At 46.0% G+C, this 24,241-nt stretch overlaps 1 protein-coding gene across 1 annotated transcript in view; it reads right to left on the bottom strand.

Moving 5' to 3' along the window:
- Positions 1–24,241, bottom strand: part of GPSM1 (G protein signaling modulator 1) — a 53,791-nt gene that overhangs the window by 6,441 nt on the left and 23,109 nt on the right. Inside the window, exons 10-12 of the mRNA XM_081847056.1 lie at positions 20,079–20,149; positions 19,418–19,579; positions 168–330 (exon numbers count right to left, since the gene is read on the bottom strand). Coding sequence (XP_081703182.1) covers positions 168–330; positions 19,418–19,579; positions 20,079–20,149 — 396 coding nt within the window. The remainder of the gene's footprint in view (positions 1–167; positions 331–19,417; positions 19,580–20,078; positions 20,150–24,241) is intronic.

Here is a 24,241-nt window from a genome sequence, read left to right as displayed (position 1 = left end):
CCCTTCAAGTTGGTGACCCTCAATGGTACCTGCAGGAAGAATTTCCGCAGATTAACAGTGCTGCCTGAAGATATCCTTCCTTTTATCTGCCCTTATTTAAGACAGATGGGGGCACATATTTAGCCCAGCACAGCAAGGGCCCTGGGAGCAGCTCAACAAAAGCTTACAGGTCTTCTCCTCCAGGGCAGGCACCAGGGTGGCCACTGTAGCTTCTTCGGTCTCCTTCTGGCCTTCCTCTAAGGGACAGCGTTGGTCATCCATCCGGTTGCTCTGGAATTTGCTCAGCAGCTCAAAGAAGCACTCCTCGTCTGAAGGCGCCCGCTTGATTTTCTGCAAAGAAGAAATAATAATAGTTTTTCCCCAGTCTCAATTTCCCACCATATTTAAAGTGGATCATCAAAACCAGAACTCAGCTGTCTAAATGCATCCCAGTTCCTACATATTCTTCAAAATCAGATGGCAAGATTGCACACACACACACACATATATGTTCAAAAATAGTATTAATATCATTAAAACACTGGATTATTATAATGCACTCTATGTGGAGCTTTCCTTGTCACTTGGAACCTGGAACGGTGGGACAACAGAAAATGAGACAAAGTTTTGACAATGCTCCTGCAAAAATCTGATATTATCTGCTTACAAGAAATATTATCTGCTTACAAGATCCCTTGCATTTACAGGGATGCTCCTAGGAAAGTTTTCCATCAGTTAAGAAGCAATTAAAGGGATGAGGAAGTGAGGGTTGGACCACTGCCCCTGACCACTCACTGAATTAAGCTGGGGAAATCTGTGCTGTGGAGTCTGGTGTCCTTTGTGAATATTTCCTGCCACTACAGCTTAATGCAGTGGCAGGAGGCCCATTTTCCTGCATTAATATTTAGCAATGGTGGCTAAGATTTGGAGGGATCCAACAACTCTTATAGCTCAAATAAGTGGGGTGCCCAAATTCTACTATTCAGGGATTTTAACGTCAGCATCTGGATGGTTCAGAGAGAATTCTAGTACCACAAAGGCTAGACCTGGAGGATATTTTTTCCCCTTCCCTTGCACTTCTATGGACAAGAAAGTCAACCGTCAAGGCCGGAAACTCCTAGAATAGGGGAGTTTCTGCATGACTTTTTAAATATTAGATGCGTGTCCAGGGATGCTTCAAATCGCCAACTTACTTTTCTACACAATAAGGGAGGAAATGTCATAGACTACTTCACAGCTTCACCACTCTTCAGCTTGGTGAAATCAATAGATGTCCTGGTAAGAACTGAAAGCGACCGTTTCCCACTTTCAATTATCTTAGCCCTTGTCTTGGACTGCCTGCTCCCGGCAGAACCCTCGTGCAGCTGGCAAATCTTTGGGTATGATGAGAGTGAAATGGTATTTGAAGATGAATGACGATATACATAGGCTTCTGGTGACATTGCCTTATGAACAATTTAACAAATACGGTCTTGGATTTTCTGTATGTTAATACAGTCATCAGATGCTATCTGATCAATCCCAGTGCTACAAGTGGTATACAGGGAAACTAAAGAAGCTGAGTTGATGGGCAATGCAAGGAGACAAAACAAGATCTTTTATGAGCTATCATGTTGTTGTTGTTGTTTTTTTTTTTGGGGGGGGGAGAACATTCTGAAATTAATAAGGGAAATATGAGTGAGATAAGAGTGGCATATAAGAAAATCCTAAAGAATAAAAAAGTGAATTTTGTGACATGACAGTGGCAAGAATTAGGGCTGGCAGTGTCTGAACAAAGGGAGCATAAATTCTGGGACCTAGTGGCTCAGTGTATGAACCAGACAAGATCAACCTTAGATGCCACTATATCAGCATGGCACTGATGGTTTTCAGTACAGTGGTACCTCAAGTTACATACGCTTCAGGTTACATACACTTCAGGTTACAGACTCTGCTAACCCAGAAATAGTGTTTCAGGTTAAGAACTTTGCTTAGGATGAGAACAGAAATCATGCTCCGGCGGCGCGGCGGGAGGCCCCATTAGCTGAAGTGATGCTTCAGGTTAAGAACAGTTTCAGGTTAAGTACGGACCTCCAGAACGAATTAACCCGAGGTACCACTGTATGTATTATAAGTGGGAAGACACTTAATTTGCAAGATGTTGAGGTGAGAAGCAGGCAGGAAAATTTGGGATAAATTCAATAGCACAATAAAACTAGCTGCTCATCTCAATGTACCCCTCCCCTACCCAATGGCATACATTGACCAAGAAAGTGCTGATGTTATGCACCCACACCATGGGGCATTCTCATGCCATGTGCGCATGCTGCAGGGTGTGCTGACATGTTGTGTACATGCCATGCGGCTTGTGTGAGTGACATCAGCACACCCTGCAGCGTGTGCGAGTGAGGTGAGCATGTTATGCGGAGTCGTGCAATTTTGAGGGGGCCCTTCCCTCAAAAATTTGAGGTAGCCCTCAGCCCCCCCCCCCAGATGGTGTTCCTGCTTTGTGCATTTGAGTCATTCCCTCTAGCTGCTTCCTTCTTGTAGTTCCCTGCCCTTTAGCAGGTTTCTGGAGGACCACCTCAGTTTCCTGTGCATCAGTGAAGCTATTATTCCCAGTACCAGGTATTCCCCAGTGGTTTGTAATATTGTTTCCCCAACCCCACCCTCAGGATTTGGTTTAAAGCAATCCTGATCAGGTTTGTGAGACGATTAGCAAACACATCCTTGCCAACCAATGTCAGGTGCGATCCATCTCTGGCAAGAAGTTCTTCCTCAAGGAAGCAGAGACCATGGACAAGGAAGCCAAACCTAACCTGGCGACAGCACCTGCGCAGCCAGTGGTTTACTTCCAGTATTTTCCTCTTTCTTCCTGAGCCATGACCTTCAACAGGAAGGAGTGATGGAAAAACCACCTGTGCTCAGAAGTCCTTCAGCTTCCTGCCCAGACTCTCATAGTCCCTTTGCTGTATGTTGAACTCTGTGTCTGGTAGTGTCATTTGTACCCCCTATGAATCAAAAGGAAGGTGAATTGTGGTCAGCTTGGCAACTTCTCTGCTCTGTTGTTAACCTTTGTACCTGGAAGACAACACAACTCCCAGGACATCCTGTTGCTTCTGTACACTGCTGTCTCTGTCCTCCTCATTAGGGAGTCACCTACCACTACCCTAAATCTGCCTCTGCTATCACCCTCTTCCCACTGGCTGTGGGAATCATCTTTCAATAGCAGATCCTTCCCCCCCCCCCCGCCCCCAGGTGGCAAGGAGGAGAATTTTTTTATTTTCTCTCTTAATTCTTGATCAGCCTTCAGGCAGCTCAAAAGGCCAGATTCCTCCACTGGGTGGCTAATTTCGATGCTGCCCTAAATAGAAGGCAAGTGAGTGTGTGTGTTTTATTTTCTCCCTTCAGCATTGCTAGAAGACGAATTATTTCCCTGTGTTTAGCAAGCTGTGCTGTTAACCCAGTCCCTGCTGGTTTGGGGAATCTCTGGCTTCTGGGGTAGAGTAAGGTTACCAGACGTCCCTGTTTCCTGGGGACAGTCCCCAGATTTACAAATCAATCCCCTGACAAAAGCCATTGAAGTTGAAAAGTGTCCCTGGATTCATTGGGGGGGGGGGAATTTGGTAACCTTAGGGAAGTGTCTATGATCCCAGTTAAGAACTATGGAATTCCCACAGGAGACAGTGATGGCCACCAACTTCGATGGCTTTAAAACAACATTAGAAAAATCCATAGAGAAGAGAGCTATTAAGTTGTTAAAAACCATGGGTGTGTGTGTGTGAGGGCTGTTGTTCTTGGGTCCTCCTTGAGGGATTCCTATGGGCATCAGGTTGGCCGCTGTGAGAAGAGGATGCTAAGCTGGATGGGCCACTGGCTGGATGCAGCAAGCTTTTCTTATGCTTTTTATGCAATAACTCCCTCCCTCCCTCTTTTGTTCTGATGGTTCCCGGAGAGGGAACCAGGTTTAAAGACCACTTGTGTATCTCTTGAGCAACCCCCACCCCAAAAAGACCCTCTGCAGAAGGATATTGACAAGCTGGAAAGGTGTGCAGAGGAGGGTGACAGAGATGATGGAGGGTCTTGGAAACCAAGCCTGATGAGGAATGGTTGAGGGAGATGGGGATGTTTAGCCTGGATATGAGGACACTGAGAGGAGACATGAGATCCACCTTCAAATATCTGAAGGGTTGCCACCTGGAAGATGGAGACAGCTTGTTCACGACCGGAACCTGAAGCTTCAGATGACAAGAAAGGAACATTAGGAAGAAGTTCCTGAGGGCAGGAGCTGTTCCGACAGAGGGAGTCCCTTGGTACAGACTCCCTCGGAAGGCGGTGGACTTTCCTTCCTTGGAAGCTTTTAAGCAGAGTTTGGGTGGCTGTCTGCCAGGGATGCTTTAGCTGTGATTTCTGCACTGCAGGGAGTTGGACTAGATGACCCTTGGGAGTCCTTTCCAACTCTACGATTCTATTGTTCCTGTGGGGCAGAGTGTGTATGCATACAATAACGGATCCATGCAGCTGCTTGCATTTTTGGCCATTTCTTTGGGCGTTAAGCTGTCAGGAAGAGCTCTGGGGCTTCCCTGCATACAGGGAGGCTGGGATAAAAATAACCCGGCTGTCTGGCAAAAGGTGCTCATTTGGGTCAACCACCGATCGCTTTGCTCTGAAGAGCTGTAATTTGGGGGCATTTGCACAGCTGTGTTGGTGTTTGCTGTTGTCCCCATTGTCACAGAGTCCTAGAATTGTAGAGTTGGGAAGGACCCCAAGGGTCATCCAGCCGAAGCTCCTGCAATGCAGGAATCGCAGCAGGTCTGTGCCCATGGTGGGTTGTGGGTAGAAGGATGAGAAATGAAAAGCCCCAAATGCCCAGAAGAGAATCTGTGCTCCTTTTTTCTCTCTGTGGCAAAGTCTGGGAGAGCAGGAATGGGGCAGAATTCATGCAGCATGGCAGGGGGAGGTTGAGAAATGGAAATTGTGAGCTTCACAACTGAAGTATTACTATTAATTATTATTATTTATCATATCCTTCCATGGATGTCCTGAAATGGAGGGCAGGTGGCCTTTTGTCAGGGATTCTTCAGCTGGGATTCCTACACTGCAGGGATGTAGAGTAGATATTTGTCCACGACAAGCCCAAATAAGCCTCCTGTGTGACCTGGGGACTGACTATCATGGTTGGCCTGGGTAGGTGACTGGCCACCCACTGCACTGGGGCAACAACCCCTGCTGCCACCACCCAGAGCTGTCAACTTTTCCCTTTACTTGCGAGGAATCCTATTCGGAATAAAGGAATTTCCCTTAAAAAAAAGGGAAACGTTGACAGGTATGCCACCACCTACTGAGCAGGAACACCCAACTTCTTTCTCTTTCCTTCTATTTTTGCTTTTTCTTGAGCCTGGCGGAAAACTATGTGCAGGTCAAAAAGAATCCCACAGTCCTAGAGTATGCCTGGGTCTAAAGCAGCTTCTGTCAGGCTGGTTCTCTGTAAACAACACTTTCCCCTACAAATTGCACCAGCCCCAGGGTCATCTGATAGCTGCGCTGCCTGGCAGCTGGTGGGCATTGTAGTCCAACACATCTGGAGAGCAGGAGGAGGTCTTGCAAGTTTGCAAAACATCCTTCTTCTGAGCCCAGTTAAGCCTCATGCCCCACTAGGAGTTAAGTTGTTGTGCTGCCTATTCCAATTCCATCCTCCTCCAATGGCATCACCTGCTGATTATAAATACCCTTCCTAGGAGTGAGTTTTCCCCACACTTCGCCTCCTGCAGCCCCCACAAGTATTTAAAGTTAGCTGCCGGCCTTATGGCACTTAAAACAGAAAGCCGACTCAAGAAAAGGGTGAGAATGAGATTAAATTGCCTTGGTTCTTTGAGGAAGGGAAGGAATCTAGAAGGAAAGGAAGGTCAGCTCTCCTTCTTTGGTGGTTTTTAAGCAGAGGATGGATCGACAGCTGTGAGGAATGGTTTTAGTTGAGATTCCTGCATTAGGTGACCCTTGGGGTCCTTTCTAATTCTGTGATTCTGGTGAATCAACCCTTCTTCTCCGTGTTAGAATCTGAAAGTTTAGAATTATTCAGTTCTGAATAGCAGAACTGTAACAATCTGCATGAACCCCAGAAGAGCCCCTGATGGATCAGGGCAAAGTGGGCCCATCTAGTCGAGCACCCTGTCCTCACAGTGGCCAACCAGATGCCCCAATGGGAGACCCATAGACAGGACAAGAGCACAAGAGCCCTCTCACTTCCTAAGCTCACAGGGTCATCTTGACTAGTAGCTATCTCCTCCCTGAATTTGCCCAGTCTTTTTTTTTTTTTTTTTTTTTAAAGCCATCCCTCTTGTGGAACACTGTTGCAGAGAAGTTCCAGTGTTCAATATAGCATCTTCTGACATAAGAGCAAAAGAAGATCCTGGTGGATCAGCCCAGTGCCCCACATACTCCAACGTCTGGTCCTCACAGTGGCCAACCAGATGCCCTCAAAGGAAACCCCAAAGCACCTGAGCATTCTCATCTCCCTTTCAGCAACTGGTATTTATAAAAGCATTACTGCCTCTGACCATGGAGGGAGAAAGAATTTAACAATCCTTGCTAGTAGTCATCAATAGCCTTCCCCTCCATGAATTTGTCCAATTCTTTTTCTAAAGCCATCCAAGTTGGTGGCCACCACTGCCTCCTGCTGGAGGGAGCTCTGCATTTTAACCATGCGCTGAGTGAAGAAACATTTCCTTTTATCCTGAATCTTCCCATGTTTAGCTTCATGCCATCCTGACTCAACAGGGCTCTGGGGAGAAAGGATCCTGCCCACCCAAACTGAAGTGTAACCAGATTCAGAATTCAACTACTTCGTCCACAAACTCACCATTGGTTCTCCCAAATCCGTGACTAGCTTGAAGGTTAACCTCACCTTTGCAATTCAAGGCCCTTTGAGGGGCTGAGGTGGTTACAGCCACTAACAACCTTGTCTTAAACAGAAAGGCCACTGATTCCTGAATTGCAAGGGGTTGTACTAGATGACTCTCGAGGTCACTTCCAAATACAATTTAGGATTCTACGTTTGGTCCAATGGCCGTTGTTACCTCCAAGTCCAGCCCTGGCTACTTGAGTGCTGTTTATAACCTAACCATCTGGTTATTCATGCCTAGATGTAGAACCTTACATTTGCCCCTATTGAACATACCAAATGGATTTCAAGGGGGACAAATGTCAGGTTCCACACTTAGGCAGGGATAAACAAATGCACTAATAAAACACAAGGGACACCTGGGTTGACAGAAGTGGATTGAAAAGGATACAGGGGTTTTAGTATGAGCCACAAGCTTATACTAAGCCAACAGTGTGATGCAGCGGCAAAAGAGGCTAATGTTACTCTAGGTTGCATTAGCAGACGCTGAGTGCCCAGATCAAGGGAAGTCATAGTAACGCTATATTCTGCCTGTGTCCAGTTATGGGCACCACCATTTAAGGGGTATAAGGACAAGCTAGAAGGTGGGCAGAGGAAGGTGAGCAATATGATCAAGGGTCTGGAAACTATGCCTTAGGAGGAACGGCTGAAAGAGCTGGGCATGTTTAGCCTGCAGAAGAGAAGATGGAGAGGAGATGTGATAGCCATTTTCAAGGGCTGTCACATGGAAGCTTGTTTTCTCCTGTTCCTCAGGGTAGGACCCAAACCAATGGCTTCCAGTTACAAGAAAGGAGATTCTGATGAAACACCAGGAAGAACTTTCTGATGGTGAGAGCTGTTTGACAGTGGAACAGACCTCCTTTCTTGGAGGTTCTTAAACTGAGTTTGGATGGCCACCTGCAATGGATGATTTAGTTGAGATTCCTGCATTACAGGGAGTTGGATTAAACGACCCTTGGGTTCCCTTCTATGATTCTATGATTTCCCAGCAAACCTGGAATGGGTTTGTTGGAAGACGTGTGAGCTGGAGAGTCAAGCTCAGGTCACTACCCTGACCTACACTCCATGGGCCAAATTAGAAGTGTGTGTGTGTGTATGACTCTAGAGAGAGATTTCAAGGGGCTGTAGCTCAGGGGTAGAGAATCTGCTTTGCATGCAGAAGGCCCCAGGTTCAATCTTAGCATCTCCAGGTAGAGCTAGGAGAAAGCCCCCTGACTGGAACCCTGGACACCCACTGCTGGCAGTCAGTGTTTATAGTACTGGTAAAGGGTAAAAAGGTAAAGGACCCCTGGACGGTTAGGTCCAGTCAAAGGTGACTGTGGGGTTGTGGCACTCATCTTGCTTTCAGGCCAAGGGAGCCAGCGTTTGTCCTCAGACAGCTTTCCGGCTCATGCGGCCAGCATGACTAAACCGCTTCTTGCACAACGGAGCACCGTGACTGAAGCCAGAGTGCACAAAAACATAATTTACAGTACAAACCAATGTGAAACAATGGTCTAGTAAAGTGGTATAAGGCAGCTTCCTATAGTTCTGTTTAATTCAGCCCTTTATTCTGACCCATAAGGACTAGAATCTTGTGTTTATTTTTAGCTGCAGCAGAGGGGAAAAGCACCTGACTTGCATGCAGAAGGTTGCAGGTTCAATCCACAATGGTGTCTCCAGGTAGGCCAGCAAAGCCCCCTACCTGAAGCCCCAAAGAGCAGCTGGCAGACAGTGTAAAAAGTCGTGATCAAGATGGAACAATTGCCTGACCAGTTGCTCTGAGGCAGCTTCCTACTTCCTATTTAATTCAGAACCATAAACTTTTTTAGAGGAAGGATTGTAGCTGAATGGGGACAGCACCTGCTCTGCATACAGGTTCAATCCCCAGCAGCATCTCCAGGTAGGCCTGGGAATGTTTGCTCCCCAAAATCCTGAACAGCCACAGCTGCCAGCCAGTGTAGATAACAGGATCTAGAAGCACTAATTGGCCTGACACTGTGTAGGGACTGAGGCTGTGGCACGGGCATTAAAAAACACACCCCAGTGCCATTAACCTTAGTGGGAGGATGTACAGTCTGCAAAGCTGCCTGGTGTGGCTCTGGGTCAGTTGCCGCTCCTCTGCCTGACTTTCTTTGCGGGGTTGTTGAAAAACAGGGTGGATGGCAAATGGAGCCTGATGCCCTGCTTTGAGCATTTTCCAGAAGAGGCTGGCTGTGTGATGCAAAGAACGAACAAAACTCTCCCTCCGCTTGGCCACCCAGTCTCAGGAGCACCCTATGGATCATTGCCACCCACAAGAGTCCAGAGAATGAGGGCTCCAGTCTTCACCCACTTGGCTGGCTCTCAGCTGACCAAACAGCTGTGCTGGAAGGAGCAGATGGATGTCACAGTCCAAAACTTATGGAGGGCACCAGGATGGCGAAAGGCTGCTCTAGACTCTGGATCATAGCATCCTACAATTGTAGAGTTGGAAGGGAACCCATGGGTCATCTAGTCCAACCAGGATCTTGGTCACCCTTTTGGGTGAGAGAACTTCTGAGAAGTTGCTTCTGGCGAAAAAGAAGAGGCAGCTACATTTTGCAGGGTTGTGTGTGACAGGGTTGGACCAAAGCGAGCCCGACCCTGGCCATCCTTCATCCATTGCTCTAAACGACTGTCATCAGTGGGGGCAGTTTGGGGGCAAAGGAAGAATCCTCAGATGGAGACCAAAAGCAATGCTTAAAAACATACCCCAAAGAACTTAAGAATTGAGATAGACTACCTCTGGAGCTGGAGGTTCCATGAGAACATCAGGAGAGCCCTGCTAGGTCAGGCCACTGGCTCATCCAGCCCAGCATCCTGTTTTCACAGTGCCAACTAGATGCCTGCATGGGAAGCAAGACCCCTCTCCCCTCCTGAGGTATCCAGGTATTCAGAAACATTGCTGCCACCGACTATGGAAGCAAAACATAGCGACTGTGGCTACTAGTAATCACTAATGCTCTGTTCCCTGAATTTGTCCATCTCTCTTTTAAAGCCATCTAAATAGGTAGCCGTACCTGCCTCCCACAGGAGGGAGTGTTGCAGTTTAAATGCATTACTTTATCCACTCTAAGTCCAACTTTCAGCTTCATTGGTTGCCCACGACTTCGACTGTGTTAAGGGATTGTGGGATCGCCTGGGGAAGCCCCCCTCCCCATCTTTGGGGCACCCAGCCAACTTGCTATCAGGGGGGTGGGGCGGGAAAGCAGTCGCCCAGAGAAGGGGGCTACCAGCCTAGGAACGCGCTGCAGCAAGGTGCCGTTGGGGAGACAACATCTTCTCTTCCTGGGGATCCGACTGAGCACACCTGCCCGGGCTGTTGCTAGCATCTTCTTCCCGGGGAGGGCACTGATGCTCCTCTTCTCCTGGCCCCTTTGGAGAAAGGGGAAGATCCAGGAGGGGGGGAGGAGTCTTACAAACTTCATACGGGAGGGAAGCCCCCTCCCCTCCAAGCCCCCCTCCCCCCAGCCCGGGACGCACCTGCCTTCTCCTCAGCAAAGGGCTCCGGGCATCCCGGCTCCGAAGTGCCGCCGCCGCTGCAGCGAGCTCGAACCTCCGCTCTCCTCTCGCAGCTGAGGCGCGTGAGTGGTGCGCCTGGGCGGGGGCAGAGGCAAAACCTCGCCAGGCGGCCAGTCGCCTGCCAGGCCCAGCGCAGTCGGGGAGGAGCCCAGACACCGCCCCCCAGTAGCCTCAGAGTAGGGATGGGAGCAAGAATTGCACTGGGGGAAAGGTGATATTTTGATTTTCTTTCCTCGCTCTTTTCTACCCCCAATCTCTCTCTCTCTCTCTCTCTCTCTCTCTCTCTCTCTCTCTCTCTCTCACACACACACACACACACACACACACACACAGCCTGATCATAACTCCAGAACTCGTGGGGATCCAGTGAAGCTGAATGTTGGGAGGTAATTATTTATTCCATTTCTATCCCACCTGCTACTCTAAGGAACTCAAAGTGACAGGCTTGGTGGTTCTCCTCGTCTTAGTTGACTCGCCACAACAGCAACCCTGGGAGGCAGCGACTGTTTCCCAAGGAGCTTCAGGACAGGTAAAAGAAAGTGCCTAGTTAAACTGCGGAACTCCCTCCCGCAGGAGTCAGGGACCCACCAGTTGAGAGTGGCTTTAAAAGAGGATTTGATGGATTCATGGAGGAGGAGAGGGCTGTCAATGGCTATGCTCTGCCTTAACAGGGGCAACAATGCTTCTGAATACCAGTTGCTGGAAACCACAAGAGGGGCTAACAGCCATCAATAGCCCTCCATGAATTTGTCTAATCTTTTCTTGCAGCCATCCAGGTTGGCCATCTCTGCTTCCTGGGGACTGAGTTCCATTGTTTAACTATGCGCTGTGTATCATAGAGTAGTAGAGTTAGAAGGGACCCCAAGGTTCATCTAGTCCAGTCCCCTGCAATACTAAATCTGTGGGCTTTTAACAAAGTATACAGGCTTTTTACAATGGGCTGATTCAGGCAGCTGGAGCAGCAAAGAGAGAAGAATAGAACAACAAGAACAAAAAACTCTCAAACCAGAAACAAACTCCAAAATCTGCACATTCTTCGCATTTTGCACCAGCCCCACGCAAAACATGCCCAGGCTATGCTCTCTTTATAGAGACAAGGGAGCCTTCCAGAGAGCTGGCTGACTACCATTCTCCAGCTATGGGGAGAGGTGGACTCCAGACCCAAATCCTCCTCTTTTTCCTTCTGGTTTTGATGGAGCAGATCAAGACCTTTGCCTTCTGGGAATATATGGCTCGCAGCTGAGTAGCCACAAAAGGTAATGAGGGCCAGAGCACCTTTGGACCCCTATGGGATCAGGGATGGGGTCAGGGATGGGGGGAAGGAATCTCTCTTCCAAGTACCAAAGATTCCACAAGCCCCACACTCCATTGTTACTCAGAGCAGCACCTTCCTATGGCTGCCCCTGTTCTCAGGAACGGTGCCTCTCTCAAGATGCGGCAGGCACCCCCAAGCTGCACCCCACAAGCAGTGTTCTGGAAACACTGGAAGACATTTGTGTTCTAACAGGCTTTCCCAGCTGGGTGGGCAACTCTCTGCCGCTGCATTCATGGAATCATACAGTGGTACCTTAGGGACGCGGGTGGCGCTGTGGGTTAAACCACAGAGTCTAGGACTTGCTGATCAGAAGGTCAGTGGTTCGAATCCCTGTGATGGGGTGAGCTCCTGTTGCTTGGTCCCTGCTTCTGCCAACCTAGCAGTTTGAAAGTGCAAGTAGATAAATAGGTACCACTCCGGCGGGAAGGTAAACGGTGTTTCCGTGCGCTGCTCTGGTTCACCAGAAGCGGCTTAGTCATGCTGGCCACATGACCTGGAAGCTGTACGCCGGCTCCCTTGGCCAGTAAAGCGAGATGAGCGCCGCAACCCCAGAGTCGGTCACAACTGGACCTAATGGTCAGGGGTCCCTTTACCTTTACCTTGGGTTACAGACTCTTCAGGTTACAGACTCCGCTAACCCAGAAATAGTACCTCGGGTTAAGAACTTTGCTTCAGGATGAGAACAGAAATTGTGCTCCGGAGGCACGGCGGCAGCAGGAGGCCCCATTAGCTAAAGTGGTGCTTCAGGTTAAGAACAATTTCAGGTTAAGAATGGACCTCCAGAACGAATTAAGTTCTTAACCAGAGGTAACCCTGTACTGTAGATTTGGAAGGGACCCATCCAATCCCTTGCAATTCAAGAATTGCAGCTAATGAGCCCTTCTCTCCCCGCAAGGGTCCTTTTGCTCCTTAGTGACATCCCAGGTCAGTGGCAGTTTCGTAATGGACTCATTACGAACTTGCCTTAGTTCAGTTTAACCAACAAGTGCAAAACCAGGCATCTTTACAGGATTTCTGCCAGCAGTAAGGCCTTGCTGGCATTTAACACCTGTGCTCAAAGATCTGCACTTGTTGCCAATATACTACTGGGGCACATTCATGGGGTTACTGTCAGGATATAAAGTCCTTTACAACTTGGGACCAATTTACCTGCAAAAGCGTATATATGCCCATATATAGGTCCACTAACTCCACATATTTGTCCACTTCAGTCCGTGGAACTGGCTACAGGTAACCCCTGATCCTCATTTGTAAGAACTTGATTGTTCAGTGTGGCAGCACTTCACTTTGGAACTCCCCCCTACTGATATCAGGCAGGTTCCTTCACTGTATTCTTCTCAATCCAGAAGACTCTTTGTGTGTTCCTATGGAACCCACTAGTCAAGAGGATGTCTATCTAGATATCTATCTTCGTAGGGGCATTTGGCCCCGATGAGAACAGAATGCTGGACAAGAAGGGCCACTGGTCTGATCCGGCAGGCTCTTCTTATGTTCTTAGGATTGTCCAAAAGCACCTTTAAGAAATCATTAGCAAGCCTCATTCTGGGATCAGGGATGAGGCTTCATCTCTGCGAGGAGAGGCAGCAAACAGTGCACATTTGCAACCAGGCAGCCATCAGTGACAAGGGTGCCCTTTGCCATCCACATGGAAAAAGCCAGCCTGCCACTCGGTGTGTGCATCAGCCACCAGCCACCCTCAATCCAGATGTCAAAGTGAGCCCACAACTCTCGTGTCAAACCTCCCCCCCCCAATTGCTGGAGATAGGCTAGTAAGGAGCCAGTGACTGCAGGGACCGGGAGGCATCTCACATCCTCTCCACATGGATCCATCAATGGAAAGGGCAGCCTTGCAACCTGAGCAAGGAAATTGGTAGAGAAAAGTTTCTCTCCCTCTCTCTTAACACTAGACAACCAACAAAACTGAATATTGAGAGATTCATGATGGATAAAGGGAAGTCCTCTTCTCAGAGTTAAACCCTGGAACTCACTTCCGCAGGAGGTCATCTAGCCCAGCTCTCTGCAAAGAAGTTAAAAAACCCTTTCCTTAAAAACAGGGAACTTTAGATGGGATTCCTGCATCACAGGGGGTTGGACTAGATGACGTTGGGCTCCCTTCCAACTCTACAATTGATTCAATGAAAGGCCTGCCAGGATGAAACAGTTGCCTGCTGGTAGAATGTCAGTTATGGGGGAGTTAGTCTAGCTTCTCTAGGCAGGGAGTTCCAAAGTTGTCTGGGAGCAGCCAGCACTGAGAAGGCCCTGTCCCACGCCCCCCCCCCACCAAATAGGCCCAGGAGTGAGTCAGGATGGAGGGAAGGGCCTCCCCCATAGATCTCAGAGCCTAGGCAGGTTTATACATCAGAATACAACCCTCCAGGTAGCCTGTCACTGAGCCTAATACAATATACGGTAAATTATTGGGTGATATTTTATTCTTTTCGGAAAGCGTTTTTTTGAATTTTATCCACCTAACCCAAACAGCAAAACAGAACTTCATGGGGCAAACACATAAAAGCTAAACCAAGGCTTGCATGGGATGTTAAATCTACAAGTAGAAACGATAAAGCTGGTTCTCTGGATATTTGTGATAATATGCAGAGTGGAAAGTGAATAGTTGTAATTCCTGCCTTGTAGGGGGTTGGCTATATGACCCCTGGGATCCCTTCCAACACTACAATTCTATGTTTCTAGGATTTAATAAAAGTACCATCATAAGAAATGAGAGGTGGAAGAACACAGATTAACATATATTTGTAAATTCTGCTATCCTACTGATAAAGGTTGCACTTCCTATTCTCATGTTTATAATTTATATTTCTGTATTTATATATTTTTAAGCAAAGATGAATGAAACTCGAATCCACCCAATCACCCCCCAGTTTCAATAAATAAATAATTTGCAGAAGCTTGATCTGATAAACAATGGCAGTTAGACAACTTCATTTTGCAAAATTAGAGATAAGATAGCACAACATCTTGAATTATTAGTATTTTTAGTCAGAATATTATGCCAGAGGAAACCTGATTGGTAGTCTGGGATGCAGCGAAAGCCCATATTCATGAATTTTTGATTAAAAACCCCCCATATAAATGGAAACAGTTTACCCAAAAGGAAAGAGATTTAATTCAAAACAATCATAGAAAAAGAAACAGTCCCCACTCAGCCATGAAACTCACTGGGTGACCTTGGGCCAGTCACCATCTCTTAGCCTAACCTACCTCACAGGGTTGTTGTGAGGATGAAATGGGGAAGAGGAGAATCAGGTACACCACCTTAAATTCACTGGAAGAAAGAGGCAATATATAAAAGTAATAAATAAATAAATCACAAACGAAGACATGATCTGGAGGCAGTGGAACAATTAAATTCCATAATATTGATGTATCAATAAATTCAAACTGAAAAATTCAAAAAACACATTTGGTCAAATAACAATTGTTTGAACATAGTAACACAGACCATCTAAATAGCATTCATTATCAACTAAAAGATAGACAAGCAAAAACCTTAATTCCATCTATAGAACATAAAAATAAAAGGGCAACTCTCCAGCAGAAATAGCAAATTCTTTTCAACAATTCTATCAATATTTAGATACACCAGAAAACCCAACAAACTCAAGAACAGATTCATAAAGCCTTTCTAAACATTCTGATGCCTAAAGTGTCAGCTTAAGTTCTCAAAGTCTCGGAATCAAAAGTCACCAAGGAAGAGGTACATAACATAATTTTTTCACTGCATATGGGCCAGATGGCTTGACCAGCAAATTCGATAAACCTTTCCCCAATAAAGTAAGATCTTACTATACAACAATGCATCTCTCTCAATAAAAAAACTCCAGGATTCATGATCAGAAATTATAATTCATTTTATTCCTAAACATGATAAGGATCCTAAACTACCCCAAACGTATAGACCAATTTCTTTACTAAACCAAGATGCCAAAATGGTCCTCCATAATTGCTAAGTGTACATAAATATGTAAATCCAGATCAAACTACTTTTATAAAAAATAGGAAATTACAATATAACAAAACAGAAGTATTGGTTGAATTAAGAAAAAAATGAAAGCAAAAATCACTTTTTTTTGTTTTGGTTTTAAAAAATGCTTTGATACGGTTGCATGGCCTATTCTAGCAAGAACAATAAGAATCCTTCAATAAATGATCTTAGTGGCAGATTCAAATAATGGATTGGCATCTTATATAAGGACCCATGAGTGAATGTTTTCATTACTAATTGTTACTTGTTAAAGCCATTAAAATTACCATTGTGGTGCATGTCAAGGGTGCTCATTACCTTTGTTATTGTTTGCAAAAGGTTTCTAGAACCATTAGCAAGTTTGACAAGAACCAACCAAAGACTTCATGGAATTAACTTTGGCTTGCAAGGTTCAAAATCTCACTGTATGCAAATGATATAGCATTATCATTTACCAAACTAAAAACATCAATACGAAATACATGGACTTTCCAAACACCTTTCGAGAAGCATCCAGTTACATGATCAGTACTATTAAACCAGTTGGCTTCTGAATAAACTTGATAATTCAAGTGATAAATACCTTCTGCAAAGCCTTCAGATTTCAATACAAAAAGGCCAATAAACTACTAAGGGGTTTGGTTGCACCCAGATTCACTAATAACCCATTGATCAAAACTGCAATAATATAAGCATGCAAACAGATGAAAGTTGAAAAGGTGGCAGACACTACAACTCTCTTGGAGGGGCAAAATATCAACTCTCTCTATGAATATTCTACCCAGGCTATTCCTATTATCTGCTCTACCATCAGAAACAGATATTTTCCAAGCATAAAGTCTCTCTTTCTCTCTTGCTATGCTTAACTCTTTTCTCCTTCATATCATTTCCTTTTTTTTTCTTTTTCTTCCCCTCACTAATTTTATCGACAACAAACTTGTTTGATGTATGACCATCTCAGCTACAAAGTGTAATAATTTTTTATGAATATTTAAAAAGAAGAAATGTGAGAGCAAGTGGTGTGCGGCGCGCATGGCTTGCAATATATACAGAAAGGTAAGCCCATAATTGAAACCATCAGAAGCACAAGGAGTAGCAAGAGCAAAAATCTTTATATTACATCGAGAAAAATTCTCAGCCAATTACCTGTTGCTTACCCCAGATTTCTTGAAAGGCTTGCGGAAGAGACAAATGCCTTTTTTTTTTAAAAAAATGTAGTCAATAAAATCCCACCATAGACAAAAAGAGGTCGCTGTTATTTTCCCTTCTAAATAATGGGTAAATTTCCCATGTAATGAGTTAGTTTTCCATTTACAGATAGGTAGCCGTGTTGGTCTGCCATGGTCAAAACAAAATAAAAAAATTCCTTCCAGTAGCACCTTAAAGACCAACTGAGTTAGTTCTAGGTATGAGCTTTCGTGTGCATGCACACTTCTTCAGATACACATGTGTATCTGAAGAAGTGTGCATGCACACGAAAGCTCATACCTAGAACTAACTCAGTTGGTCTTTAAGGTGCTACTGGAAGGAATTTTTTTATTTAGTTTTCCATGTAATGCAGTTCAGTATTGGGGGCTTTAGCTGCTGTTCTGCACTCTTCGGACACCAGGGTCCCTGCACTGCAGGGGGTTGAACTAGATGACTATTGAGGTTTCTTCCAACTCTACAGTTTTATGATTCTATAAGGAGGCGTTAATTTCAGACAATGGCCATATTAGAAGCCGCTTACAACAGTCGGAAACGACAAGTGAAGAATTCCAGACACCCTGAGAAATTAAATATTTGCAGTTTCAGAGGCCTTGGATTGATTCTCCCTCATTCCTATTTATCTCCTTAGAAGTGACGGTTCCTGGGAAATGGCTCAGCCAATGTCATTTCCATTGCCTTGCAGTGAACCCGCCCCCTCCGTTAGCCACGTTATCGCAGAGGGTGGTGCAAAGCTCCCTTTTTGCGGGGGTCCAAGGAAGGCTCACCCGCGCTGCCGATATAGAAAGAGATAGGCAGGTTTTGCACAGCGGGTGCCGCAAGATGGCCGCCTCATTGCACGCGCCCCTTATTATTTCTCACAAGGGGCATCTCAGTCCCGGCAAGAGCATAATGCTAACAGCATGCTCCAAAAATGGCTCCAGATCTAAACAATCTTGAGGAACACACATCTGCAAGCTGTCAGTGTGACTTCTCTGTGCTTTCCGTTGACTATACATGGCCTTGCCAGGGAGGCGGGTGGCCTAGGAATCGTAGCAAAGGAATTCCTGACAGACAGACAGACATCCAACCTTTGCTTAACCCCCCCACCCCCCAGTGATTGAGAGTTCACTACTTTCCAAGGCATAGAACCATAGAATTGTAGAGTTGGAAGGAACCTCAAGGGCCATCTAGCCGAATCCCTTGCAATGTAGGAATCCCAGCTAATGAATGGAAAGCCAGTTGGAATTCCTCACAAGAGCAATGGCTGGATATAGTTGGAAGCCCCCGCCCAGGTGGGAGATTCCTGCACCTTTCCTGCACATCTGGGGAAATCTAGCATGCAGTGAGCGCCAGGCACAAGACAGGTGCTTGAATGTCACCTAGCATGGAGCAGGGGGTTAACTAAATTTTTATTTATATCCCGCCCTTCCCGGTTTAAAAACAGGCTCAGGGCGGCTAACAGCAAATATAAAACATGGATTAAAATGCGACTTAAAAACAGCACAAAACAGCATCAATAACAATAAAATTCAAAAAAATCAGGGCTCCCCAACAAAACGCACTTCTGCCATATTTATTTGGGGCTGTTGAATTGTTGCCAAGGCAGAGGCAGATCCCGTCCCCCCACCCGCCCCGTGGTGCGTTTATTTATAAACCTGTTTAATTTCCTTCCTTTTCTTTCCAAGAATGCTCAAGGTGACCTTTGAGATAATAAGATCAAATTCAGCCAGGAGAATGAGAGGCGAATGCCAAATGTCAAAACCACAGCAGCAGAGAAATAGGAGGACGCCACATGCTTCCCCAAACCGGAACATTAGGAGAGCCTGAAGGATCGTCCAATGGCCCATCTAGGCCAGCACTTTGTTCTCACAGTGGCCAACCAGATGCCTGTGGGAAACCAGCAAGCAGGACCTGAGCATAACAGCACTCTCCCCCTCCTGCGCTTTTCAGCAACAGGTATTCAGAAGCATTGCTGCTACCAGCTGTGGAGGCAGAGCAGAGCCATCATCACCAGTAGCCACAGGTAGCCTCCTCCTCCATGAATTTGCCCAATTCAAGGCCATCCAAGTCAGTGACCATCGCTGCCTCCTGCGGGTGGTCGTTCTGTCGTTCAGTTATGTGCAGCATAAAGAACTTTCCTAAATATGACCTGAAAACACCTCCAGGCTAGATTTCTGCTGTGCGCTCTATGTGGGGCTTCCCTTGCACTTGGACCACGAGCTGCTGCCAATGCAGAATGCTGCAGCACGATTGCTGATGAGAGCGAGGCCTTGTCAGAATTATTATGCCTTTGCTGCTCAGAAATGTGCACTGTTTGCCAAGGTGTTACTATTAGTATATAAAGCCCTTAACAACTTGGGAACAGTTTACCTGCGAGGTCACCTTGCCCCACAGGTGGCCACTCAACCACTCCAAGTAGCAGAATTGGCACGACTACATGTGCCACATGACACCCGCTCTACATTGGCAAGGAATCTATATTTTAGTGAAGAAGAGCAATTTGTGAATTTTTAGGTGAGGGGTACTGTTCATGCCCGCCGCATCTCCTTACCAGTTGGGACAGCTGAACCCGTACGTCACTGGTTTCCAACGGGGATTCACTGGGTGGTGGAATCTTCCTCTCTGGGATGGACTGGCTTCCCCTGTGTTTCTTGGATCTGACTGGCAGCGACATGAATTCTTTCCCAGGGATCTCTACGTCTCCGTTCTGGTCCTGAGGAGAAGTGACGAAGAGGTCATTGCTGTAGATGGAGACACCTTAAGGCAAGGCAGGGGGCATTTCCCTCTTGTTGGAGGCCACATTCCCTCATGGGTGATCTTCTGGGAGCCACATGACAGAGGTGACAGGGGCTGCTCCTTCTCCCTCCCTCACCCCCCATGCCCTGCCACTCTAGAGAGGAATGCCTTTCCAGAAAGGAAGGAGATGCAGGCTGAATGTTGCCTGTCATTACTGATTTATAATGGCTTAGCTGTTTACAGGTGTAAATCCGTCTGTAAGTAAAACATGTGGTACTGAAAACATTCAGAATTAAAATGTAGAATAAAACAAGCCACTTAAAAAGCATAAAAATTAAAATTTTGTTTTTTGTTTAAAAAAGATTAAAACCCATCAACTAGGAAGTTGAAGTACAGGGGGATGCTGGCCTAAACAGGCATGTTTTCAAGATCCCTCTTCCTCCTCTTCTCCACCACCAACTGATGCCTCCCTTTACCTTTTCTGATGAGAATCTCAGGAGCTCAAGGCTGCTCATGCGGTTCCTCTGGATCCTCTTGGGCCTTGCCCCTGAAAAAGCAACAGGAGATGGGTGGGTGAGCTGGCCAACCATCGTCTAGATTCGACCTTCATGGCCAAAAACAAAAAACCACCCAGCAAAAAAATTAATTAACCGGAGAAGTCATTGAGTTGCAGCAATATAAGGTCACCTGGGCAGGTGTCGTGGATGATGCAGTTATCCAAATGTATAGAATCACAGAATTGAATAATAGAATTGTAGAGCTGGAAGTGACACCAAAGGTCATCTATTCCAACCCCCTGCAATGCAGGAATACATTTATTTGTTTACTTCATAATTTTTTGTTGTGATTTTTGTTTGTCTGTTTAATTGCAAACTCTATTGAAATAAAATTCAAAATAATTCCCAAGTGGGAAGTGCTGTCTTCCAGGACAAATGCATGTCCAGATGTTGAGTTTCCTGTATCGATTCCTGCATTGCAGGGGGCTGGACTAGATGACCCTTGGGGTCCTTTCTAACTCTGCAGTTCTATGATTCTATGAATCTTGAATGCAGTCGTCCACATGGCATCAGAGCAGACTTGGGAAATCTTTTACATGGCAGGATTTGCTTCAGTACAGAGCAGTGGTTCTCAAAGGGTGTGACTCACCACATTAATGTGGCAGGAGAGGATGGCAAGTGTGGAGGGGAAAATTCAAGGGCATTCAAAGAAACATTTAAACAGTATAGTATAGTATCAAAATATATATATTTTTATTTGCAGAATATGGGTAGATGTCTTTTCAAATTCCTTCCAGTAGCACCTTCCAGTAGCACCAGTAGCACCTTTCGTGTGCATGCACACGAAAGCTAATACCTAGAACTAACTCAGTTGGTCTTTAAGGTGCTACTGGAAGGAATTTTTTTATTTTGTTTTGACCATGGCAGACCAACACGGCTACCTATCTGTAACTGTCTTTTCAAAATGAGAGAAAGAGTATCAAGAGATACCAAGGACAAATCCTAATTGTGATCCAGAATCACCTCTCTTCTACTGTTCTCCACAATATATTGTTGTGAACAGGGATTTTCACCTCTGACATATATGAAAGATCAGAACAGAGAAAGGCTTATTTGTGCTGATGAGGAGATGAGAGTCTGTCTGTCTCAAATCAGACCTAATATAAATGAGATTACCTGGCAATAGCAAGCTCACGCCTCTTATACAATTTGCAAGTGTACTTAAGGTACATATGGAAGAGGCTCACTTATAATTGCATTTTGGGAATGATTTACATTCTTATGTAGCCACATCATTTTATACTTTCTGCATGTCCCATGATCATATTATAATGTATGTTATAAAAGTTCTATGTTATAAATCAAACACTGCTAAGAGTTGGTCCCCCCCCAACATGCTTCTGTTTGTTTTCCAATGTATTAATTATCAATAAAAAAATCAGTGTGAGCAAACTTTTATTCTGAAAGTGTGGCCCAAGAAAAAAGTTTGAGAACTACTGATCTAGAGTATCATAATTTTTTATATATCACTTGATTGTAAAAAACACACACACCCTCAAAGCAATTTACAAACAGAATCAAACAATGCATTAAAAAAACACCAATCAGTTAAAAACTACCATTAAAAAAAGCCTTTGTGGGGCACTTTTTGCACTATGACTCCCATAATCCCTGGCAATTGACTGTGGTGGGAGTTGTAGTCACTTCATTTGACGTTTTTAAGCAGAGGTTGGCTGACTACCTGTCAGGGATTATTGAGCCTCGCAGAGACCGGATCCCTCACGCCTTTTCCCGAATACTTTGAGAGCCTCTTGCATCAGTGACAAAGACACTTCTCAAAATAAGCGGGAGTTATAGCACCCCAGCCGCCCCAGAAATCCCAGCCGCCTCTGAGCTAAGCTGTAATTAAGTCCGACGGCATCTTGAATCAGCCAAAGAACTGTAATTAAAGCAACAAAACCGAGTCCTTCATGGAGAAAAACAAGTGGGCCTGTCAAAGGAAGCCCACAGCTTACATCTTTCACTGACAAAAGAGCCGAGAGGATAAGGCCAGCCCTTGAATCTCCCTGCTTCTGTTGGAGGCCAGAGCCCTGGCAAGGTCGCAGCCAAGGAGCCAAGTTTGGAGTTTGTACTGAAAAGCGAATCTCCCAAATTTGCACTCATCAATGCAAGAGGTGAATGGAAACACAGCCCTCCTTCCAAATCTGCACTTGCCCCAAAATTTATTAATTCCTAATTATTGCATTTATATCCCACCTTTTCCCCTCTAATGAGCTCAAAGGGGTTCCTCCCTCCTCATTCAATCCCCACAACAACCCTGTGAGGTAGGCTAGGCTGACAGAGGTAGTGACTGGCCTCTCAAGGTCACACCCAGGGAGCTTCATGACTGAGCAAGGAGCTGAACCCTGGACACTCTCAGGTCCTAGTCTGATACTCTAACCACCACACGACACTGCCTCATAACCCACCACAACCCCTATTAGTCACAACCGGCTCTGCACTGAGATGGCCGGCTGGGTAAGTGTTTTCCGTCTTCTAGATGGACTACCTTCCCCGGTTGAAGAACCCCAACTGCCTCTCATTGAGGTGTAGGCAACCTTTTCCTGCATTCCCTACTGGGCAACTCCCTGCAGAGACTGTACAAAACTGGCAGTGAATGAGGCAAGATCCCATATTTGGCAATGCCACCCCACTTCCTCTCTTCCCCTTGACCGCTAAGACAGCTGAAGAAGGGATATAATGCTCGAGAACTGATCATTCACAAGGAGCTTTGGGACTTAATCTTAGGGCCGCATGAAATTAGACAGAGGGCTGCAGGGTCCCTGCCCTGAATTGCAGGGGTTGGGTTAGATGACCACCAGGGTACCCTCCAATTCTACAATTCTATAACTGGGAGTGCAAGCATATGCATCATATTTCCACATATTTGTACTCCGCCTTTTTCCTTGATAGGGACTCAAGCAGCTTATAGATAAAAACAAGAACAGCTAAAAACATAGGGGGAAAGCAACCGGTAACAAACAATTAAACACTGATTGAATTAAACACACACACACACACACACACACACACACACACACAGAACTCCTATTAAAAGCACACAAATAATTACAATAAAAACAGCATGATATCAGCCCTTTCATTAAAAGCAGTCAGTTCCCCAAAGTCTGTTGGAAAAAGAAAATTTTCACTTGCCAGTGGAAGGATAAGGACAACAGTGGAGGAATCATAACTAAAGCTGGGACAATTCAGAGAGCCTGGCCGTCAGGGGACAAACAGGGACTTGTTTAGCTCCAGTGTGTTCTCAGAGCAGCCCCAAGTAGAACAGAGTTCCCTGCTTGAAGGTGCAAAAAGTGGCATTTGCTGACCTGCGTCTCCTTGGAGGTGTGCAAACAAGGTGGAGAAAGGCACCACTTTAGTGCCGTGGTTGGGGCGCGTCTGTTGACTTTGAATGCATCAGAATACCAGCCAGCTCCCATGACCATGCTGAGCACATGGAGACAGCCGTTTGATGTGTCGCGCTGGGGATGGCAGCCCGGCGTTCATAGAGTGCTTGCAGTAAACGGGAAATCCCCCGTGGTTTTGTCTGGTCCAGAGTGGCAAGTGCAAAACAGCAGAAGCAGATCCATGTTCACAGCAGGTGGAGGATGCCGTGGAGAGGAGGAGGCTGGCTAGAAGGTGCTTTGTGCACAACAAGGACATAAGAATGTAAGAAGAGCCCTGCAACAGCAGCTAGATCATGGCAAAGGGGGCCCATCTAGTCCATCATCCTCTTCTCACAGTGGCAAATCAGATGCCCAACTGGGAAGCCAGAATGCAGGATCTGAGCACAAGAGCCCCCCCTGCCCCCCTGCCCCTGTGTTTCCAGCAACTGGTGTTCAGAAACATCACTGCGCACAGCTATGGAGGCAGAGCATAGACCTTGTAGCTACTAGTCCTCCATAACTCTCTCCTCCATGAAAGCCCTCTCCTCTCATCTTTTAAAGCCATCCAAGTTAGTCATCATCCTCTCTTGTGGGAACAAGTTCCATAGTTTAACTCTGTATTGTGTGAAGGAATTTCTTTTGTTTGACCTGAATCTTCCAACATTCAGCTTTGTTGGATACCTGTGAGTTCTGGTTTTATCATGGAATTGTAGAGTT

The sequence above is a fragment of the Podarcis erhardii genome (assembly GCF_964252035.2).
Source record: "Podarcis erhardii genome assembly, chromosome: Z".
Taxonomy (NCBI): Eukaryota; Metazoa; Chordata; class Lepidosauria; order Squamata; family Lacertidae; genus Podarcis; species Podarcis erhardii.
Note: the sequence above shows the minus strand (reverse complement) of the source record. Positions and strands in the feature narration are given on the sequence as shown.